Source organism: Staurois parvus, unplaced genomic scaffold (genome assembly GCF_062004578.1).
Source record: "Staurois parvus isolate SC_StPar_1 unplaced genomic scaffold, SC_StPar_1.0 ptg000452l, whole genome shotgun sequence".
In the NCBI taxonomy this organism is placed as follows: Eukaryota; Metazoa; Chordata; class Amphibia; order Anura; family Ranidae; genus Staurois; species Staurois parvus.
Genome location: NW_028318248.1, coordinates 414,770 through 434,342, shown reverse-complemented (window position 1 = coordinate 434,342; position 19,573 = coordinate 414,770). Strand labels below are relative to the sequence as shown.

At 42.6% G+C, this 19,573-nt stretch overlaps 1 protein-coding gene across 1 annotated transcript in view; it reads left to right on the top strand.

Moving 5' to 3' along the window:
* The window catches only part of LOC149453085 (zinc finger CCCH-type antiviral protein 1-like), a 91,098-nt gene that overhangs the window by 29,682 nt on the left and 41,843 nt on the right, over nucleotides 1-19,573 (top strand). The window contains exon 14 of the mRNA XM_089688708.1: nucleotides 18,009-18,384. Coding sequence (XP_089544834.1) covers nucleotides 18,009-18,384 — 376 coding nt within the window. The remainder of the gene's footprint in view (nucleotides 1-18,008; nucleotides 18,385-19,573) is intronic.

The window sequence follows — 19,573 nt, the reverse complement described above, 5'->3', positions numbered from 1 at the left end:
CCATGGCTTGTGTGAGAAATATATAATTTAAATGACAACTTTGTGTAAAAAAAAATGTTTTTGTTATTTTCCAAAAACGTGTGGAAAAAAAATAAATCTTCCATGGACTCAATATGCCTCTCAGCAGATAGCTTAGGGTGTCTACTTTCTGAAAATGGGTCATTTGGGGGTATTTGTATTGTCCTGGTATTTTAGCACCTCAAGAAATGTGATCGTCAGAAAGTAAACGCTGTGTAAATTCCGTTATCTATACCATAGTTTGTAGACGCTATAACTTTCACACAAAGCAATCAATATACACTTCTTGGGATTTTCTTAACCAATAACATGTAGCAGAATACGTTTTGGCCTAAATTTATGACAAAATTTGAGTTTTTTGTATATATTTTTATGACAGAAATAAGAAAATATCATTTGTTTTCAAAAATTTTTTTTCAAAATTTTTGTGTATAGCGCCAAAAATAAAAAGCGCACAGGTGATCAAATACCACCAAAAGAAAGTTCTATTTGTGTGAAAAAAGTCCATAAATTTCATTTATGTACAGCATTGCATGACGGCGCAATTGTCAGTTAAACTAACGCAGCGCTGTATAGCAAAAAATGGCGTAAATTGCAGTATCTATACCATAGTTTGTAGACGCTATAACTTTCACAAAAAGCAATCAATATACACTTATTGGGATTTTGTTACCAAAATTTATGACTAACTTTGAGTTTACTGAGCCGAAACTAAAAAATATTCTTTTTCTTCAAAATTTTCGGTCTTCTTTTGTTTATAGCGTGACAAATAAAAAGCGCACAGGTGATCAAATACCACCAAAAGAAAGCTCTATTTGTGTGAAGAAAAGGACGTAAATTTCCTTTGGGTAAAGCATTGCATGACTGTGCAATTTTCAGTTGAAGTAGTGCAGCGCCGAATAGCAAAAGGTCATTAAGGGGGTAAATCTTCCGGAGGGCAAGTGATTAATATCAATATTCAAAAAAAGTAATAAGATCAAGTTCATATGTAAAGTTGTAGTATCACGGCCATAATAAATGAATGTCGCACTCCAAAATTAAAGTTTGTGCTCTGCCTAAAGTGGCTTTCTGAATACTCAGAAAAAAGGTGTCCCTAAAAACTACTTTGAAATGTTGGCAACTATGCCTAAATCTTCATTCCACTTTAAACATATATCACCAATAGTGTCTTCAGTGACTACCACCAATCACCCAATCCATTGTAACTCACCAGATCATTTTGCCTCTCATATTTCAGACAGGTAAAAGCACTTTAGAACAGCATCCAGACCAGTTTTACTTCTCCTCAACAAACACCTCTCCTTCTGAACTCTGCTTTCAGTGTGATAATAGGCTCATGACATGTAAGGAAAAGAATGCTTCCAATAGTGTAATAATATCCAAAACTCTATATTTTATTCCATATAAAATGAGGCTCACCAGGCAAATTCTTGAAACTCAGCATATTACATATGATATCATTCACATGACCGCTACATGTACAATGAATCAGTAAACTCACTCCCCCTTTACGTCCATCCAAATCCTGACATGTTTTATCTTTACTGACTTCTTCCAAGAGATAGACTTTTGGTCTATTCTGTATAGTGGACCATAGGTGAGGGTCCTCTAGTTGAATATTCCAGTGTTTGGTAAGGATACGCTCCATTTGGCCAGTACTGATCATGGAAGCATGTGGTAAACCTAATGAAATTATCACATTCTTCGTGAACTTCCTATGTGAGTTTACAGTCCAGATAGAAGGTGTAGGCCTGATCTACTAAGGGTTCAGGGTATCCCTTCTCCAAGAATTTGTTTTGCAAATCAGAACTCATATTCAACTATCCAGAATAGATCCAAGGTCACTAATGGAAGTGCTCCTAGCCTAAAAAAAAGGTGGCATCTAGCAAACTGAGGTAATCAAAATCTAACTCCGAACACTCCCTGCAACTCATTTCATTTAAAAGTATGTACCAATGCCGAAAAGGCCTTATGCAAAACTTGCCAATTTGTACAACAGGGCCAAAAGGATTCTGTTGCCAAACGCAAGACCTACAAGCTGGTTAAATTTAAAACTGCTCATCCAACTGTAGTATATTGCTTTAACTGCCTCTGTGGCTAATTTTATGTAGGTCATACTATTCATACATTGGGAAAAAGATTTGGTGAACATCACAGATTCATTTGAAGATGGAAAAGATAAACATAGTGTTCCCTGCCATTTCCTGGAAGTCCAGAACAAATCCACTGCTTGACTATAGGTCTGGGTTATTGAAGAAGTACTCAGGGGTGTCCCGGTGGCAAAACGCTTTTATAGGCTCTGCCAACAGGAGACTTGCTGGAACTACACCATGCAACTCTTTCCCCTGGAGGTCTAAATGAGGAACTAGAAGTTGCTGCCATCTTATAATTAGTGATGGGCTTCATGTTCGAGTCAAATGTAAGTTCGACTTGAACATGGGCCGTTTGTGTGCCTCACAACACACTGCGCCCTGACAGTGCATTGTGATTGGAAAAAGCAATGCACCTGACCACAGGTCAGGTGCAATGCTTTGGCCAATCACAACTCATAATGACGTCACAAGGGGGCGGGGTGGGATGTCATTACAGTATTTAAGAATCGTCATCCTGGAGCAGATTGGCATTGGATTTACTTTTTTAAATTTTTGTTTTTCATAAAAGACTTGTCAAAGACTGTCTCCTGTCATTTTTTAAAACACTTTTTTTTGTGAATGGGTAGCAGTACCATATACTATATACTCATTCACATGGGGGGGTGGGATCTGGGGGCCCCTTTGTTAAAAGGGGGCTGCCAGATTCCGATAAGCCTCCTGCCCGCAGACCCCCACCACCTGCCAGGGTTGTGGGGAAGAGGTCCTTGTCCCCATCAACATGGGGACAAGGTACTTTGGGGGGAGGAAGCCCCCCCACCCCAAAGCACCCCCCCATGTTGAGGACATGTGGCCTGGTATGGTTCAGGAGGGGGGGGTGCACTGTAATATATTTTTCCCAGAATTTTAATATTGTTTTTCCCCTAAAAATCCTGTCAAATATAAAGTATTTAAATTTTTTTTTAAAAAAAAGTCATTTTTAGTGTAATTTTTCCATGCTGAGCTTTTTAGTGCCACAACTTCATTTGGCTGTTCTTACTGGTCATAATGTCATAGTCAACATAAATATTTTTCAATAAATGTTGCGTTCCTAATTGTTATCAATTATTACCAATATAGTAATTATACAACTATCAGAATATATAATTCATGAAAAATAAATTTACTGTAAATGACAAATCAATAAAATTAAAAAATATTAAAAAAATAAAATAAAATAAAAAACAGAAAGTCTCTTATAACAACTTATTAGTGATAGTCCCAAAAAAATTGAGATCCAAAAACAATTGTGAAAGTGAAAAAATAATATAAAAAGTCTCTATTGGTATAAAACGTGATAGCTCCCAATAAAAAGTGATCAAAAATAAGTGATTGCAGTTCCCAGTGACTCCTTATTGTGATTAAGTTATGCTCTCACCTCCTTTTCAGCCTGTTACAGTCTTAATTCGCTTTTTGTTCACATATGGAACTTTAAATATTCTGTTGCACCATGTGAAGAGTGGTGGGTATCCCTTAATTGCTTCCCAATGCTCTTATCTTCCTTGCCACTATCCCCGCAGGGATCTTTCACTCCTTCGCCTTCTCTCCTCCTTTGATGTTCCGCAGTAAGAAAAAAATGCAGACATAGTGCCTTATCCTTTTAAAAATCATAATGCTTTATTGTGTGCCCAAATGCACTCACATTAAGATAAGAAACCGCTTTGTTTAAAATTAGCTGCAGATAACTGTGTGCGCCGCACACATAGTATACTCGCCGTCCACGGGTGTGTAGTGACGTCGTAGCCCCTCCCCTACGCATTACACGCAGGTCACGTGGCTTTATCAGGGGCTTGTGATTCAACCTAATCACAATAACGAGTCACTGGAAATTGTAATCACTTATTTTTTATCACTTTTTATTGAGATTTATCACGTTTTATACCAATAGAGACTTTTTATATTATTTTTTCACTTTCACAATTGTTTTTGGATCACAATATTTTTTTGGGACTATCACTAATAAGTTGTTATCAGAGACTTTATATTTTTTATTTTATTTTATTTTTTTTTATATTTTTTAATTTTATTGATTTGTCATTTAAATTTATTTTTCATGAATTATATATTCTCATAGTTGTATAATTACAATATTGGTAATAATTGATAACAATTAGGAGCGTGACATTTATTGAAAAATATTTTTGTGATATGCACACATGATATGAGGATGTGTTTCATGTCAGCGATCCCTATATAATTACATTAAGTGGCTGACAAGTAATATTTAAATTTAAATTGTCATAGTCAACATGTTGTAATAATTATTGTGCTTTTTTTTAATTTTTAATGTAATTTTTGGTTTATGCTGAGCCTTGCAGTACTGCGACTATCATATTTAAATGAGAGTTTTATACTTTATTTTTATTATGCCAATAACCTTAGTCTTCATCTAATGGAAGAATTTTGCTTTATTTTATAAATATAGTAGGTATAATGGACTGTCTGGCTGAGCCCCATCAGAGTCTCCCTTTACATTGTATAGCAGGGCCCTCGAACCCCTCATGTATTGTATTGTATTGTTACTGTACTGTCTCGTGTACTGTCTCCCATTATAATGTACAGCGCTGAGCAAACTGTTGACGCTATATAAATACTGTATAATAATAATAATAACTAGAAAATCTACAATTTCTGGGGAAACTGTGTGAAGTGTTCTTGCCTCCACCAGTAGTCTACAACTGGAGTGGGTGGAGTAGCTTTTGTCACTCTGCTGCCTGCTCACACACCTGGGTTCCTATGGCAACTCACTCTACAGCAAAGGCAGAGAAGTGGTTAAAAACAAACTGCTCCAACTTGCTCACTTCACTGGCAGTTGCCATCTTCAAACGGTTGTAGTTTTAAAACTATAAATCCTACTTTATATTGTGAGAATCACAAGACCCAGACCTACATTTTGATGCATAATATGTCTCTAAAATATTAAAAATGAAGGCACAGTTGCAGTTTAGATATTGCCCTTCAAATTTCAGGTGTCTAGAGTGGAGTTTCAATGAATGTCAATGGGCGGCATGAATTGCAAACAAATGGTCATATTGTGAAAACTATCAGGACTATGGCTTAGCCGTGGACATTTTTAGTGGCAGCAGGGATAGCTGAACGCTTTGATATAAGATTTGTGTAGGTGGGCTTAAAAATGAGGGAGTGATGGCAGTTTAGATATCATGTCCTGATTTTTCAGCTCACACTCTAGCTTTTGTCAGCTCCCACTCTAGTTTTGAACATTCCGCCATTCATTCCTATGCAACAAATTTCACCACAAAAATGGCAATATTTCGTGAACCATTTGGCGAAATGTTCCACAAAGTAATAGCACACCAATCGGGAACAATCCGCACGTTTCGGTATATTACTTGTCTATGTAGTGTAAAAACTGTGGGAGGAGTTAGGGTGGTAAATTTGGCTATAATAAGAATAAGAATATATATGTGAGATAACAATAAGTGCTCTTGCCATGCAAGAACACTTAATAATATATAAGGTTCTATCAGTCCTCTGTAATCAGCTTGAGAAAGCAGCGCCCCTGTTTGTCTCAGGCATCACACATGCTCGAAAATGCAATGCTTTTCCCCTGGTGACGTCATCATGCCAGACGCTGCGACTGATGGAGCGTTCCAGCCCTCACTTCCAGATGTGGAAAGTTTACCGGCCAGCTTCCTCACTTCCAGAGAGCGGTACACCTAGATCCTTGCAGTGTTTTTTCTCTCAGTTAATGGTGAACATCTACCAGTGGCAATACTAATGAGCCTGTTGATTATCTTACTAAATGTGAGTTGTTAATTTGTGTGATACACAAGACACAATGTCTGGTACATAATCAGTCCAAACACTGAAAAAGTCCCACACATGTGTATCGCCATACTCAGTAGTAGCAGATTGTGTTTTTGGGTGTAATTCTTCAAAAGACTCAACATGCCTTTTAAAAAATACCTTTGGGTGTTTGCTTTCCAACATGTGGTCAGTTGTGGGTGTTTCTACTGTTCTGTGATCAACAGCCTCCAAAAATTGGGTAGGTAGTCAAGAAATTAGATGTGTGATTTCTGTTCTTAGAAAGCCTGAAGGTGCTCATTGGATTTTGGGCCTCTATATGTGGTTAGGCTGTGAAAATGTCTCACATGTGTGGTATCACCACACTTGGATAGAATAGCAGATTGTGTTTTGAGGTGTAATTCTAAGTATGCCTGTGTTCTATGTTAGAAATATTTCATTAATTGAAAATTTTGTGTAAAAAAATACATTTTTATTTTTATTCTGCATTTTGCAAAAACTGATGGCAAAGACATTAAATTAAGTCTTCAAAAGACTCACAATGCCTCTTAGAAAATACCTTGGGGTGTTTACTTTAAAAAATGTGGTAATTTTGTGGGTATTTCCACTGTCCTGTTACTCCAGGGCCTTTACTAAATGTGATAGGTAGTCAAGAAATTTGATGTGTAGTTTATGCCCCTAGAACGCCTGAAAGTGCTCCTTGGATTTTTGACCCCTCTATGTGGCTAGGCTGTGAAATGTCCAGCACTTGTGGTATCCCTATACTCAGGAGGAGTAGCAGGATGTGTTTTGGGGTGAAATTCTAAGTATGCATATGATGTGTGGTAGAAAGAAAATCACTTTCCTAACTGCATTTACCAAAAAAAAAAGTACATTTCAAAAGACTCACTATACTTTTCAGAAAATACCTTGGGGTGTTTGCTTCCAAAATATGGTCATTTTTTGGGTGTTTCTCCTGTTCTGGAACTTTAGTGACTCAAGAATTATGGTAGGTAGTTAAGAAATTAGATGCATAATTTATGCTTCTTGAAAGCCCAAACGTGCTCCTTGTATTTTGGACCCTTCTATGCATCTTGACTGTGAAAACATCTCACACATGTCGTATGTATGTCCATACTCTGGAGGAGTAGCAGAATGTGTTTAGGGGTGTAATTATAAGTATGTCTATGCTATGTGTGAAAAATAACTTAAAATAAAATGACAACTTTGTAAAAAAAAAAAGTTAATTTCTTTATTTCCAAAAAAACTGTGACAAATAATTACAACTTCAAATAACTCACCATGCCTCTTACTAAATACTTTGGACTGTCTGCTTTCCAAAAAGGGGTTACTTGTACTGTCCTGGCATTTTAGGGCCTCAAGAAATGAGATAGGCAGTCAGTACATCAGGATTGATCAATGTTCAAATATGTACAGTTGTGTCCAAAATTATTCAACCCCCACTGAAATTGAGTGTTTTGGCCAGTTTGACATTGCTTTTGATCATTCAGTCATCTTGCTTACATTTACATTAAAGAGGCACTTGTAGGTCAGACAAATATAACATAACAGTTATAATGAAATAACCACAAATGTCTTTTCTGTGCTCACAGCATTATCAGTTTTATTCAACCCCCAAGTGACATTCAATCTTAGTACTTAGTACAGCATCCTTTTACAGTTATAACAGCTTTTAAACGTGAAGCATAGCTTGACACAAGTGTCTTGCAGCGATCTACGGGTATCTTCGCCCATTCTTCATGGGCAAAGGCCTCCAGTTCAGTCACATTCTTAGGCTTGCGCACTGCAACTGCTTTCTTTAAGTCCCACCAGAGGTTCTCAATCGGATTTAAGTCTGGTGACTGCGATGGCCACTCCAAAATGTTCCAGCCTTTCCTCTGCAACCATGCTCTAGTGGACTTGGAGGTATGCTTGGGATCATTGTCCTGTTGAAAGGTCCAACGTCTCCCAAGCCTCAGGTGTGTGACGGACTGCATCACGTTTCCATCCAATATCTCCTGGTACTGAAGAGAATTCATGGTACCTTGCACACGCTGAAGCTTCCCTGTACCTGCAGAAGCAAAACAGCCCCAAAGCATGATTGACCCTCCACCATGCTTCACAGTAGGCAAGGTGTTCTTTTCATCATAGGCCTTGTTCTTCCTCCTCCAAACATAGCGTTGATCCATGGGCCCAAACAGTTCTAATTTTGTTTCATCAGTCCACAGAACACTATCCCACAACTTTTGTGGTTTGTCCACATGGCTTTTGGCATACTGCAGTCGACTCTTCTTATTCTTTGGAGACAGCAAGGGGGTACGCCTGGGAGTTCTGGCACGGAGGCCTTCATTACGCAGTGTGCGTCTTATTGTCTGGGCTGAAACTTCTGTACCCACATCTGACAAATCTTTTCTCAGTTCCTCAGCAGTCACACGGGGACTTCTCTCCACTCTACGCTTCAGGTAGCGCACAGCAGTCGAAGTCAGCATCTTCTTTCTGCCACGACCAGGTAGCGTTTCAACAGTGCCCTTTGCCTTGAATTTGCGAATGATGCTTCCTAAGGTGTCTCTTGGTATGTTTAACATCTTTGCAATCTTCTTATAGCCATTGCCCTTCCTGTGAAGAGAAATCACCTCTTCTCTTGTCTTCCTGGACCATTCTCTTGCCTTCACCATGTTTGTAACCACACCAGTAAATGTCTAGAAGGAGCTGAGTATCACAGTCATTTTAAAGCTGCCTAATTGGTGCTTATTATGCTTGATTGCTGCTCGGTGACATCCACAGGTGTTTTCAATACCTGATGGAAAGCACCTGTATGAACCTCTGTTCTTCAGAGTGGTAGTCTTTAAGGGGTTGAATAATTGTGGCAATGAAGAAACCACATAAGAACCATTTACTACTGTATTACATAAACAATTGATGTCATTTTAGTTGCATTTGGGTAGTTACAACGTCCTTGTAGGATTTGATTCTGAATACAATTCCAAATGTACACTATAGTCCCTAAACCCCTTTACAGCATTGGGGGTTGAATAATTTTGGACACAACTGTATACCAAAGTTTGTAGACTCTATAACTTTCACACAGCCTTAATGATGTACATTGATTTTTTTTTTACCAAAGAAATGTAGTAGAATACACTTTGGCCCACATTTATGAGGAAATATTATTTATTAACATTTTTTAACAGAAACTGAGGAAAACATTTTTTTTTCAAAATTGTTGGTCTTTTTTCATTTACAGTGCCTTGAAATTTTCTACATTTTGTTGTGTTACAACCAAAACCGTAAATGTATTTTATTGGGATTTTATGTGATAGACCAAACCAAGTGGCACATAATTGTGAAGTGGAAGCAAAATGATAAATGGTTTTCAAAATTTTTACAAATAAATATCTGAAATGTGTGACATGCATTTGTATTGAGCCCCCTTTACTCTGATACCCCTAACTAAAATCTAGTAGAACCAATTGCCTTCAAAAGTCACCTAATTAGTAACTAGAGTCCACCTGTGTGTAATTTAATCTCAGTATAAATACAGCTGTACTGTGAAGCCCTCAGAGGTTTGTTAGAGAACTGAACAAACAGCATCATGAAGGCCAAGGAACACACCAGACAGATCAGGGATAAATCAGTGGAGATGTTTAAATCAGGGTTAGGTTATAAAAAAAATATTATAACAAAATATCTCAAGCTTTGAACATCTCATGGAGCACTGTTCAATCCAACATCCAAAAATGGAAAGAGTATGGCACAACTGCAAGCCTACCAAGACATGGCTGTCCACCTTAAATGACAGGCCAGGCAAGCAAAGCATTAATCAGAGAAGCCGCCAAGAAGCCCATGGTGACTCTGGAGGAGTCCCACAGCTCAGGTGGGAGAATCAGTCCACAGGCCAACAATTAGTTGTGCACTCCACAAATCTGGTCCTTATGGAAGAGTGCAAGAAGAAAGCCATTGTTGAAAAAAAGCCATAGGAAGTCCAGTTTGCAGTTTTGCGAGAAGCCATGTGGGGGACACAGCAAACACGTGGAAGAAGGTGCTCTGGTCAGGTGAAACCAAAACGCTATGTGTGGTGGAAAACTAACACTAGACATCACCCTGAAGACACCATCCCCACGGTGGTGGCAGCATCATGTTGTGGGGATGCTTTTCTTTAGCAGGGATAGCGAAGCTGGTCAGAGTTGATCAGAAGATGGATGGAGCCAAATACAGGGCAATCTTAGAAGAAAACCTGTTAGAGTCTGCAAAAGACTTGAGAGTGGGGCGAAGGTTCACCTTCAGCAGGACAACGACCCTAAGCCAGAGCTACAATGGAATGGTTTAGTTCAAAGCATATTCATGTGTTAGAATGGCCCAGTCAAAGTCCAGACCTAAATCCAATTGAGCAGCTGTGGTAAGACTTGAAAATTGCTGTTCACGCTCTCCATTCAAACTGACAGAGCTTGAGCTATTTTGCAAAGAAGAATGTGCAAAAATTTCACTCTGCAGATCTGCAAAGCTGGTAGAGACATACCCAAAATGACTTGCAGCTGTAATTGCAACAAAAGGTGGTTCTATATTACTAAAAAGTTAGTTACCAAAGAAATGTTCCAATAAATACAACACTTCTATTATACCAACATCATTGCGCCAATGTAATAAAGAGAGGAAATACACTCTCTGGATGCTGCTATTATTAAAAAACTCAAAATAATAATAAAAATGTGAAAAATATACAAATCACAAATAATAGCGCAAACCAAATCACACAACTAAATATAACCACCACCAAATAAGTGCATATTAATAGTGCAAACAAAAAAATCAATAAATAGGGAATCTCAATATAGTCCATTTAGAAAAGTCCATATAAACATGATCCTCAGTAAATGAAGTAATGAGATCCTCCTTCATAAGCAATGTGGTATTCAGTGCTCAAAAACACCCCATCAAAATGCACACTTACCATGTGCTAGTAATTAACCAGCATGTCAGTATATATCCAGCATTTACCAAACAGACTTCAAAGGACGATCCTCATGTGTCCAGAGAAGATCCTCTCATATCCAGATTAGGCTGCATGTGGTTCTATATCAGTGGTTCTCAACCTTTCTAGCGCCGCGACCCCTTAATACAGTTCCTCATGTTGTGGTGACCCCCAACCATAAAATTATTTTCGTTGCTACTTCATAACTGTAATTTTGCAGTAGGAGGAATAGTGCCACGTCATTGGTGTCATTGGGAGGAATAGTGCCCCATCATTGGTATCAGTGGGAGGAATAGTGCCCCGTCATTGGTGTCAGTGGGAGGAATAGTGCCCCCTTCATTGGTGTCAGTGGGAGGAATAGTGCCCCGTCATTGGTGTCAGTGGGAGGAATAGTGCCCCGTCATTGGTGTCAGTGGGAGGAATAGTGCCCTGTCATTGGTGTCAGTGGGAGGAATAGTGCCCCGTCATTGGTGTCAGTGGTAGGAATAGTGCCCCGTCATTGGTGTCAGTGGGAGGAATAGTGCCTCGTCATTGGTGTCAGTGGGAGGAATAGTGCCCCGTCATTGGTATCAGTGGGAGGAATAGTGCCCCATCATTGGTGTCAGTGTGAGGAATAGTGTCCCATCATTGGTGTCAGTGGGAGGAATAGTGCCTCATCATTGGTATCAGTGGGAGGAATAGTGCCCCATCATTGGTGTCAGTGGGGGGGAATAGTGCCCCATCATTGGTATCAGTGGGAGGAATAGTGTCCCATCATTGGTATCAGTGGGAGGAATAGTGCCCGATCATTGGTGTCAGTGGGAGGAATAGTGCCCCATCATTGGTATCAGTGGGGGGGAATATTGTCCCATCATTGGTGTCAGTGGGAGGAATAGTGACCCATCATTGGTGTCAGTGGGAGGAATAGTGCCTCGTCATTGGTATCAGTGTGAGGAATAGTGCCCCGTCATCGGTGTCAGTGTGAGGAATAGTGCCCCGTCATCGGTATCAGTGGGAGGAATAGTGCTCCATCATCGGTGTCAGTGGGAGGAATAGTGCCCCATCATCGGTGTCAGTGGGAGGAATAGTGCCTCATCATCGGTGTCAGTGGGAGGAATAGTGCCTCATCATCGGTATCAGTGGGAGGAATAGTGTCCCATCATCGGTATCAGTGGGAGGAATAGTGCCCCATCATAGGTGTCAGTGGGAGGAGGAATAGTGCCCCATCATTGGTGTCAGTGGGGGGAGGAATAGTGCCCCATCATTGGTGTCAGTGGGGGGAATAGTGCCCCATCATAGGTGTCAGTGGGAGGAATAGTGTCTCATCATTGGTATCAGTGGGAGGAATAGTGCCCCATCATTGGTATCAGTGGGAGGAATAGTGCCCCATCATTGGTATCAGTGGGAGGAATAGTGCCCCATCATTGGTGTCAGTGGGAGGAATAGTGCCCCGTCATTGGTATCAGTGGGAGGAGGAATAGTGCCCCGTCATTGGTATCAGTGGGAGGAATAGTGCCCCGTCATTGGTATCAGTGGGAGGAATAGTGCCCCGTCATTGGTGTCAGTGGGAGGAATAGTGCCTCGTCATCGGTGTCAGTGGGAGGAATAGTGCCTCGTCATCGGTATCAGTGTGAGGAATAGTGCCCCGTCATCGGTGTCAGTGGGAGGAATAGTGCCCCATCATCGGTATCAGTGGGAGGAATAGTGCCCCATCATCGGTATCAGTGGGAGGAATAGTGCCCCATCATCGGTATCAGTGGGAGGAATAGTGCCCCATCATCGGTGTCAGTGGGAGGAATAGTGCCCCATCATTGCTGTCAGTGGGAGGAATAGTGCCCCATCATTGCTGTCAGTGGGAGGAATAGTGCCCCATCATTGGTGTCAGTGGGAGGAGGAATAGTGCCCCATCATTGGTGTTAGTGGGGGGAGGAATAGTGCCCCATCATAGGTGTCAGTGGGGGGAATAGTGCCCCATCATTGGTGTCAGTGGGGGGAATAGTGCCCCATCATTGGTGTCAGTGGGGGGAATAGTGCCCCATCATAGGTGTCAGTGGGGGGAGGAATAGTGCCCCATCCTTGGTGTCAGTGGGGGGAGGAATAGTGCCCCATCCTTGGTGTCAGTGGGGGGAGGAATAGTGCCCCATCCTTGGTGTCAGTGGGGGGAGGAATAGTGCCCCATCCTTGGTGTCAGTGGGGGGAGGAATAGTGCCCCATCCTTGGTGTCAGTGGGGGGAGGAATAGTGCCCCATCCTTGGTGTCAGTGGGGGGAGGAATAGTGCCCCATCCTTGGTGTCAGTGGGGGGAGGAATTGTGCCCCATCGTTGGTGTCAGTGGGGGGAGGAATCGTGCCCCATCCTTGGTGTCATTTGGGGGAGGAATAGTGCCCCATCGTTGGTGTCATTTGGGGGAGGAATAGTGCCCCATCGTTGGTGTCAGTGGGAGGAATAGTGCCCCATCGTTGGTGTCAGTGGGAGGAATAGTGTCCCATCGTTGGTGTCAGTGGGAGGAATAGTGCCCCATCATTGGTATTAGTGACACCAATGATGGGGCACTATTCCCACTGACACCAATGATACTTACCTTGCAGACCCCTGCTCCAGCCTGGGCTCGCTCGCTCCCTCCCTCTCCCATGGTACCGACACTTACCTGTCAGATGTCTTCCTTCTCCGGCCGCTCTCCTCCTCTTCACTCGCTCGATCTTCGCGGTGCCGCTCGGCTCCTCCTCTCCAAGCTCCACCTCCTTGCCGGTGATTGGCCGCCTGTGTGCCTCTCCTGAGCTACAGTGCCGGCGGCCAATCACAGGCGAGGATTGATCTCGAGGTGTGTCCAGATGACAGGGGCGGCATGTCATCCCGCCCACACCTGGAGACGGCGGCGGCGGCGGCGAGGAGCGGTGTCTCGGTTCCTAAGACCATCGGAAATATGTGTTTTCCGATGGTCTTAGGCGACCCCTGTGGAAGCGTCGTTCGACCCCCAGGTTGAGAACTGCTGTTCTATATTGTAAGTATTGACTCAGGGGGGCTGAATACAAATGCACGCCACACTTTTCACATATATATTTGTTAAAAACTTTTAAACCCATTTATCATTTTCCATCTACTTCACAATTATGTGCCACTTTGTGTTGGTCTATCACATAATATCCCAATAAAATACATTTACGTTTTCGGTTGTAACATGACAAAATTTGGAAAATTTCAAGGGCTGAGATCAAACACCTTGCCTTATCTTGAGTCCATCCTGCTTGCAATTTGTTCATGGCAAAACACATCATCCATGTGTCATTTATTAGCTCCTAATTGAAGGATTGCCTAACCTCCCCCCCCCCGTCCATCCAAGTATAAATTCAGTACAGTCCATGGGATGGCTGACGAGGGTCGGGTTGGCATTCCTTGTGCAAAGTACGCATTACGGCGCTAAGTAACTCGCATTTTCAACACGGCACTTTAAGGCAAGTACAAACATTAATGCTCCACCTCAAGTAGATTACATGTGCTCTTCCCTCTTACCTCTCTCCAGCATGCTCTTGCTAACTCTCTTTGTTGCTATAATGCCCTCTCTTCTCAAACTCTCTCTTGTTTACCCCTCCTCCCCTTCACACAACCTGTACATATCACCCTCACTTCTGCCCTCTCAATATCATTGCACTTATCTCCTGCTCTCTCTTGGTCCACATAACGTCACCGCTACAAAAGCACTGCGGCATCTGCCCTCATATAAATCCCGCTCCCACCTCACCTCCCTCACCCTCCTATTACTACTAACTTCTGGTGACATTGCTCCAAACCCTGGCCCTCCACCATCAAACTCCAACCCACAGAAGCAGCAACCTCCACTCTCTGGCTGCAGCCGCAACCCTCACTCTTTCATCTCAATTCCCCTGCTTCCATGCACCAACCCCTCCCTCCTATGTGCCCTCTGGAATGCCCGCTCAGCCTCTAACAAACTCTCTACTATCAATGACCTTTTCCTCTCCCACTCCCTCAACCTTCTTGCTATTACTGAAACCTGGCTCCAAGATTCCGACTCTGTCTCCTCAGCTGCACTCTCCCATGGCGGCCTCCTTTGGACTCACTCGCCCAGACCCAGCAGACGAAAAGGGGGCGGAGTCTGACTTCTTCTTTCCCCACAAAGCACATTCTAGTTTCTTCCTGCCCCTCCATCTCTGTCCCTCCTCTCTTTTGAAGTGCACTGTATTCGTCTCTTTTCTCTTGTTTGTCTGAGGGTCGCTGTCATCTACTAGCCCCCAGGCCCAGTTTCACGCTTTTTCGATGACTTTTCAGCATGGCTACCATACTTTCTCTCCTCTGAGGTGCCTGCCATCATCCTCGGTGACTTTAACATCCCAGTCAATGTTTACACCCCTGCCACCTCTCAACTACTCAACCTAAATTCCTCTATTAACCTAACACAATGGTCACAATCCACCACCCACTCCAATGGCAACACCCTTGACCTTGTATTCACCCACCTCCCTGTAACCTCTCTAACACCCCTTTTCCTCTCTCTGATCACAACTTTATCAGCTTCACACTCTCCCTGCCTCCTACCTCCCATGCCTCCAACCAGCAAACCGTTATCTGTAGAAACCTCCATCACCTCAGCCCTGACCTTCTCCACCCCGCTACTGAGCGCCTCTTTGATGAAATTGCACCCCTGTCCTGCCCAGAGCTGGCCACATCTGCCTACAACAACTATCTATCATCCTCCCTGGATGCTCTTGCTCCTCTTTCTACATGCAGAACCAGGCCTCGCCTGTCACAACCCTGGCAAACAGATGACACCAGAAGTCTCAAGAGATGCAGCCACACTCTTGAGCAAGCATGGCGTAAAACTAAATCTCTGAAAAACGTTACCCTCTACAAATCCGCACTTCTCAAATACAACTCCAGCCTACATACTGCTAAGCAAACCTACTATAACACTCTCATCAAGACCCTCGTCATCTCTTCTCTACCCTTAATTCCTTACTCCACTGCCTCCACCCACCAACGTACTAACTGCACAGGAGATTGCCAGTCATTGCAAGAAGAAGATCGACACAGTTAGTGATGAGATCTCCAGTGTCAAGCTTCCTCCGCTAACCAACATACCAGGCCCAACACCAAACTCAACACTCTCCTCCTTCGACCTTGTTACCACCAAGGAAGTTACCGAACTCCTTTCCAAGGCCCACTTCACCACCTGTCTCCTGGATCCTGTCCCCTCACGACTGTTGCAGCCTCCTTCCTGCTCTATCCTAAACTCTCTAACCCACATCTTCAACCTCTCACTCTCCATGGGCACCTTTCCCTCCCCACTCAAACATGCACTGGTTACTCCCATCCTCAAAAAACCCTCGCTTGGCCCCACCTGTTTGAATAACTTAAGACCCATCTCCCTGCTCCTGTTTGCCTCCAAGCTTCTCGAGCGCCTTGTTCACAACCGTATGAACTGCTACCTCACCGACAACAACCTTCTTGATCTCCGACAGTCTGGCTTCCGTCCACAACATTCCACAGAAACTGCCCTACTAATGACCTACTAACTGCTAAAACCAACGGCCATTACTCCATACTCATACTCCTTGACCTTTCCGCTGCCTTTTACACAGTCGAGCACCAGCTCCTCCTCAGTAAACTCCACTCCATCTGCCTCCGTGACTTTGCTCTCTCCTGGTTCTCCTCTTACCTTTCTCAGTGCACTTTCAGTGTCACATACAACTCCTTCTGCTCCGCTCCGCTTTCTCTTTCTGTTGGGGTACCCCAAGGTTCTGTTCTTGGGCCCCTCCTTTTCTCTCTCTATACCTCCTCCCTGGGCCAACTGATAACCTCCCATGGCTTCCAATACCACCTCTATGCTGATGACACCCAGTATCTATCTCTTCACTCCCCAGCTCACCCCCTCAATCTCCTCACGTATCACAAATCTACTAAGCGACATATCAGCATGGATGTCACATCACTACCTCAAACTCAATCTTTCAAAAACTGAGCTTGCAATATTTCCTCCTCCCCGATCCCCCACTCATGACTTTACTATTAAAATCAACAGCACTACCATTGGTCCTTTCCCTCATGCCAGGGTGCTAGGTGTAATCCTAGACTCTGACCTCTCCTTTGGGCCCCACATCCACTCACTGGCTAAATCCTGCCGCCTCAACCTCTGGAGCATTTCCAAAATCCGCCCCTTCCTGACCAATGACACCACAAAACAACTTATCCACGCCTTGGTTATATCCCGCCTCGATTACTGCAACTCCCTCCTCACTGGTCTACTGTTACACAGGCTATCCCCCCTTCAGTCTATTATGAATGCTGCTGCTAGACTCATACACCTTACCAATCGATCAGCGACTGCTGCCCCTCTCTGCCAATCCCTTCACTGGCTTCCACTAACCCAACGTATGAAATTTGAAATACTAACCACAGCTTACAAAGCCATCCACAACACTGCCCCTAGCTACATCGCCAACCTCATCCACATATACCGCCCAAATCGCCCACTACGCTCCTCCCATGATATCCTCCTCACTAGCTCCCTCATCAGCTCCTCCCACGCTCGCCTCCAGGACTTCTCCAGAACCTCTCCTATCCTCTGGAACTCCCTACCACAGCATGTCCGGTCAGCCCCCACCCTGTCTGCCTTTAGGCGATCTTTGAAAACTCACTTCTTCAGGGAAGCCTACCCCACCTCCACCTAAGAACTGTACTTGAATCACCTTCACCAGATCATCCCCCGCAGCTATCACCTTTTGTATCACCTCCCCCTTTCTTTAGATTGTAAGCTCCACAAGCAGGGCCCTCACATTCCTTCTGTGCTGAAAGTATTATAATTGTACGGTCTCCCTTATATTGTAAAGCGCTGCGCAAACTGTTGGCTCTATATAAATCCTGTATAATAATAATAATACTTTTTCACTGTATATAGCAAAAATAAAAACCCAGTGGTGATTAAATTTCACCAGAAGAAATCTCTATCTGTTTCAAAAAATTTTTATTGCATGACAGAGTAATGGCCATTTTAAGTATGACAGAGCTGAAAACTAAAAAAAATGGCCTGTGCAGGAAGGGTGTGAAGCAGTCCGGTCTTGAAGTGGTTAAAGAATAATACGGCTCTGTATATATTTACATAGTAGCAGACTTCCTGGTGTCAGTGCTGATCAGCTGGAGCTTTCAATTCTCCACTGTGACGCGGATCACTGTCCCTGTGCTGGTCTCTCTTTTATCAGTCTGGGGAGCTCATAGAGCTGTATCAGAAACCTGAAACCATGTGGGATCCCTCACTCACCATCAATGTGGTCAAGCTGCTCTGCTCACATGGTGGTCGGCTGGAGAGGAATCGATTAGCTGATTTTCTGGATCTCTCAGCAGAGCAGATTGAACAGTTTCTGCAGGATGAGTCGCTTAGTTTCCCACAGAGCTCACAGCTAGTTTTGGCTCGAAGCACCCTGAGGATCTGTCCCCAATACCTGTACCCAAATGCCTCAGAGGAATGTAAGGAAGAGTGCCAAAAACTTCACCTATGCTGTAAATATCTGAAAGGCCAGTGCCATACTAATCCAAGGTAGGTAAGAGGAAATGTAAAGGCGAAGTTGAGGGGCAATGAAGGGTGGCTCTGGATGTGTTTGAGCCAATGGATGATGTAGTACTGGGATATTAGAAGTGAGAGAGTGATTGAGGTATGGCAAGGGTGAAAGGTGACTCCTTGGTTAAAGTACAGGGAGTATAGGGCTACTACAGAAAACAGGAGGCTGAGTGTGGAGTAAAGACAAAAGTACAGTGAGTGTAGGTCTACAGTAGATAAGTGGAAGGTGAACCATGGGATACTGTGGTAAGTACAATGACTATAGGTCTACTATGGACATGTGAATGGTTATTCTATTGATATTGTGTTATGTACAGCTAACTTAGGGCTACTATTGATAAATGGAAGGTGGATAGTGATATTGGGGTAAATATGAATAGTATAGGGCTAGTAAGGGCAAGTGGAAAGTGTATTTAGAGATAGTAGGGTGAGTATGGGCCTGCTATGGACACATGGAGGGTGACTCTTGGGATATTGGGGTAAATATGGTGAATAAAGGCTACTAGGCCCAAATGAAGAGTGATTCTAATATAGAAAAATGTGGTGAGGTATAGAGCTCCTATGGACAGGTGGAGGGTAACTCTAATAATATTAGTGTAAGTATGGTGAGTATTCAGCTACTGAAAGTTATGGAGGGTGACTCTAGAGATATTGGGGTAAGTGGTGAGCATAGAGTTACTATGGTCTACCAAAATATTAGGGTAAGTAGGAAAAATATAAGTAGTGTAAAAAATCCTCTTGCGCTAAAATGGTGAACAACTAGTACAGCTGCCAACACTCTCCTACTAATACCTAGTGTAGTGTACAAACATAAACAAATACATATAGTGTGGCGCTCAAAATAAATAAATAAATATCAATATGTGATCAATTAATATACAAAAATAGCATATAATGATTAATAAAATAAATACTCCATAAAAATAATGACAATAATACCTCAAGTGATCACACTCTAAAAAATCAAAGTGTCTCAAATAAATATATAAGTGCATCCATAAATAACTCAAGTGATCACACTCTAAAATGAATCAAGTGACTTAAATAAATCACATGCTTATAATTACCATATAGGTGATCAAAAAATTAATACCAACTTATTAAAAAGTGTAAAAGTGCCAAAAAATAGTGCAAAAAAATACATAAATGTCCGTTCCTTCAAAAAATC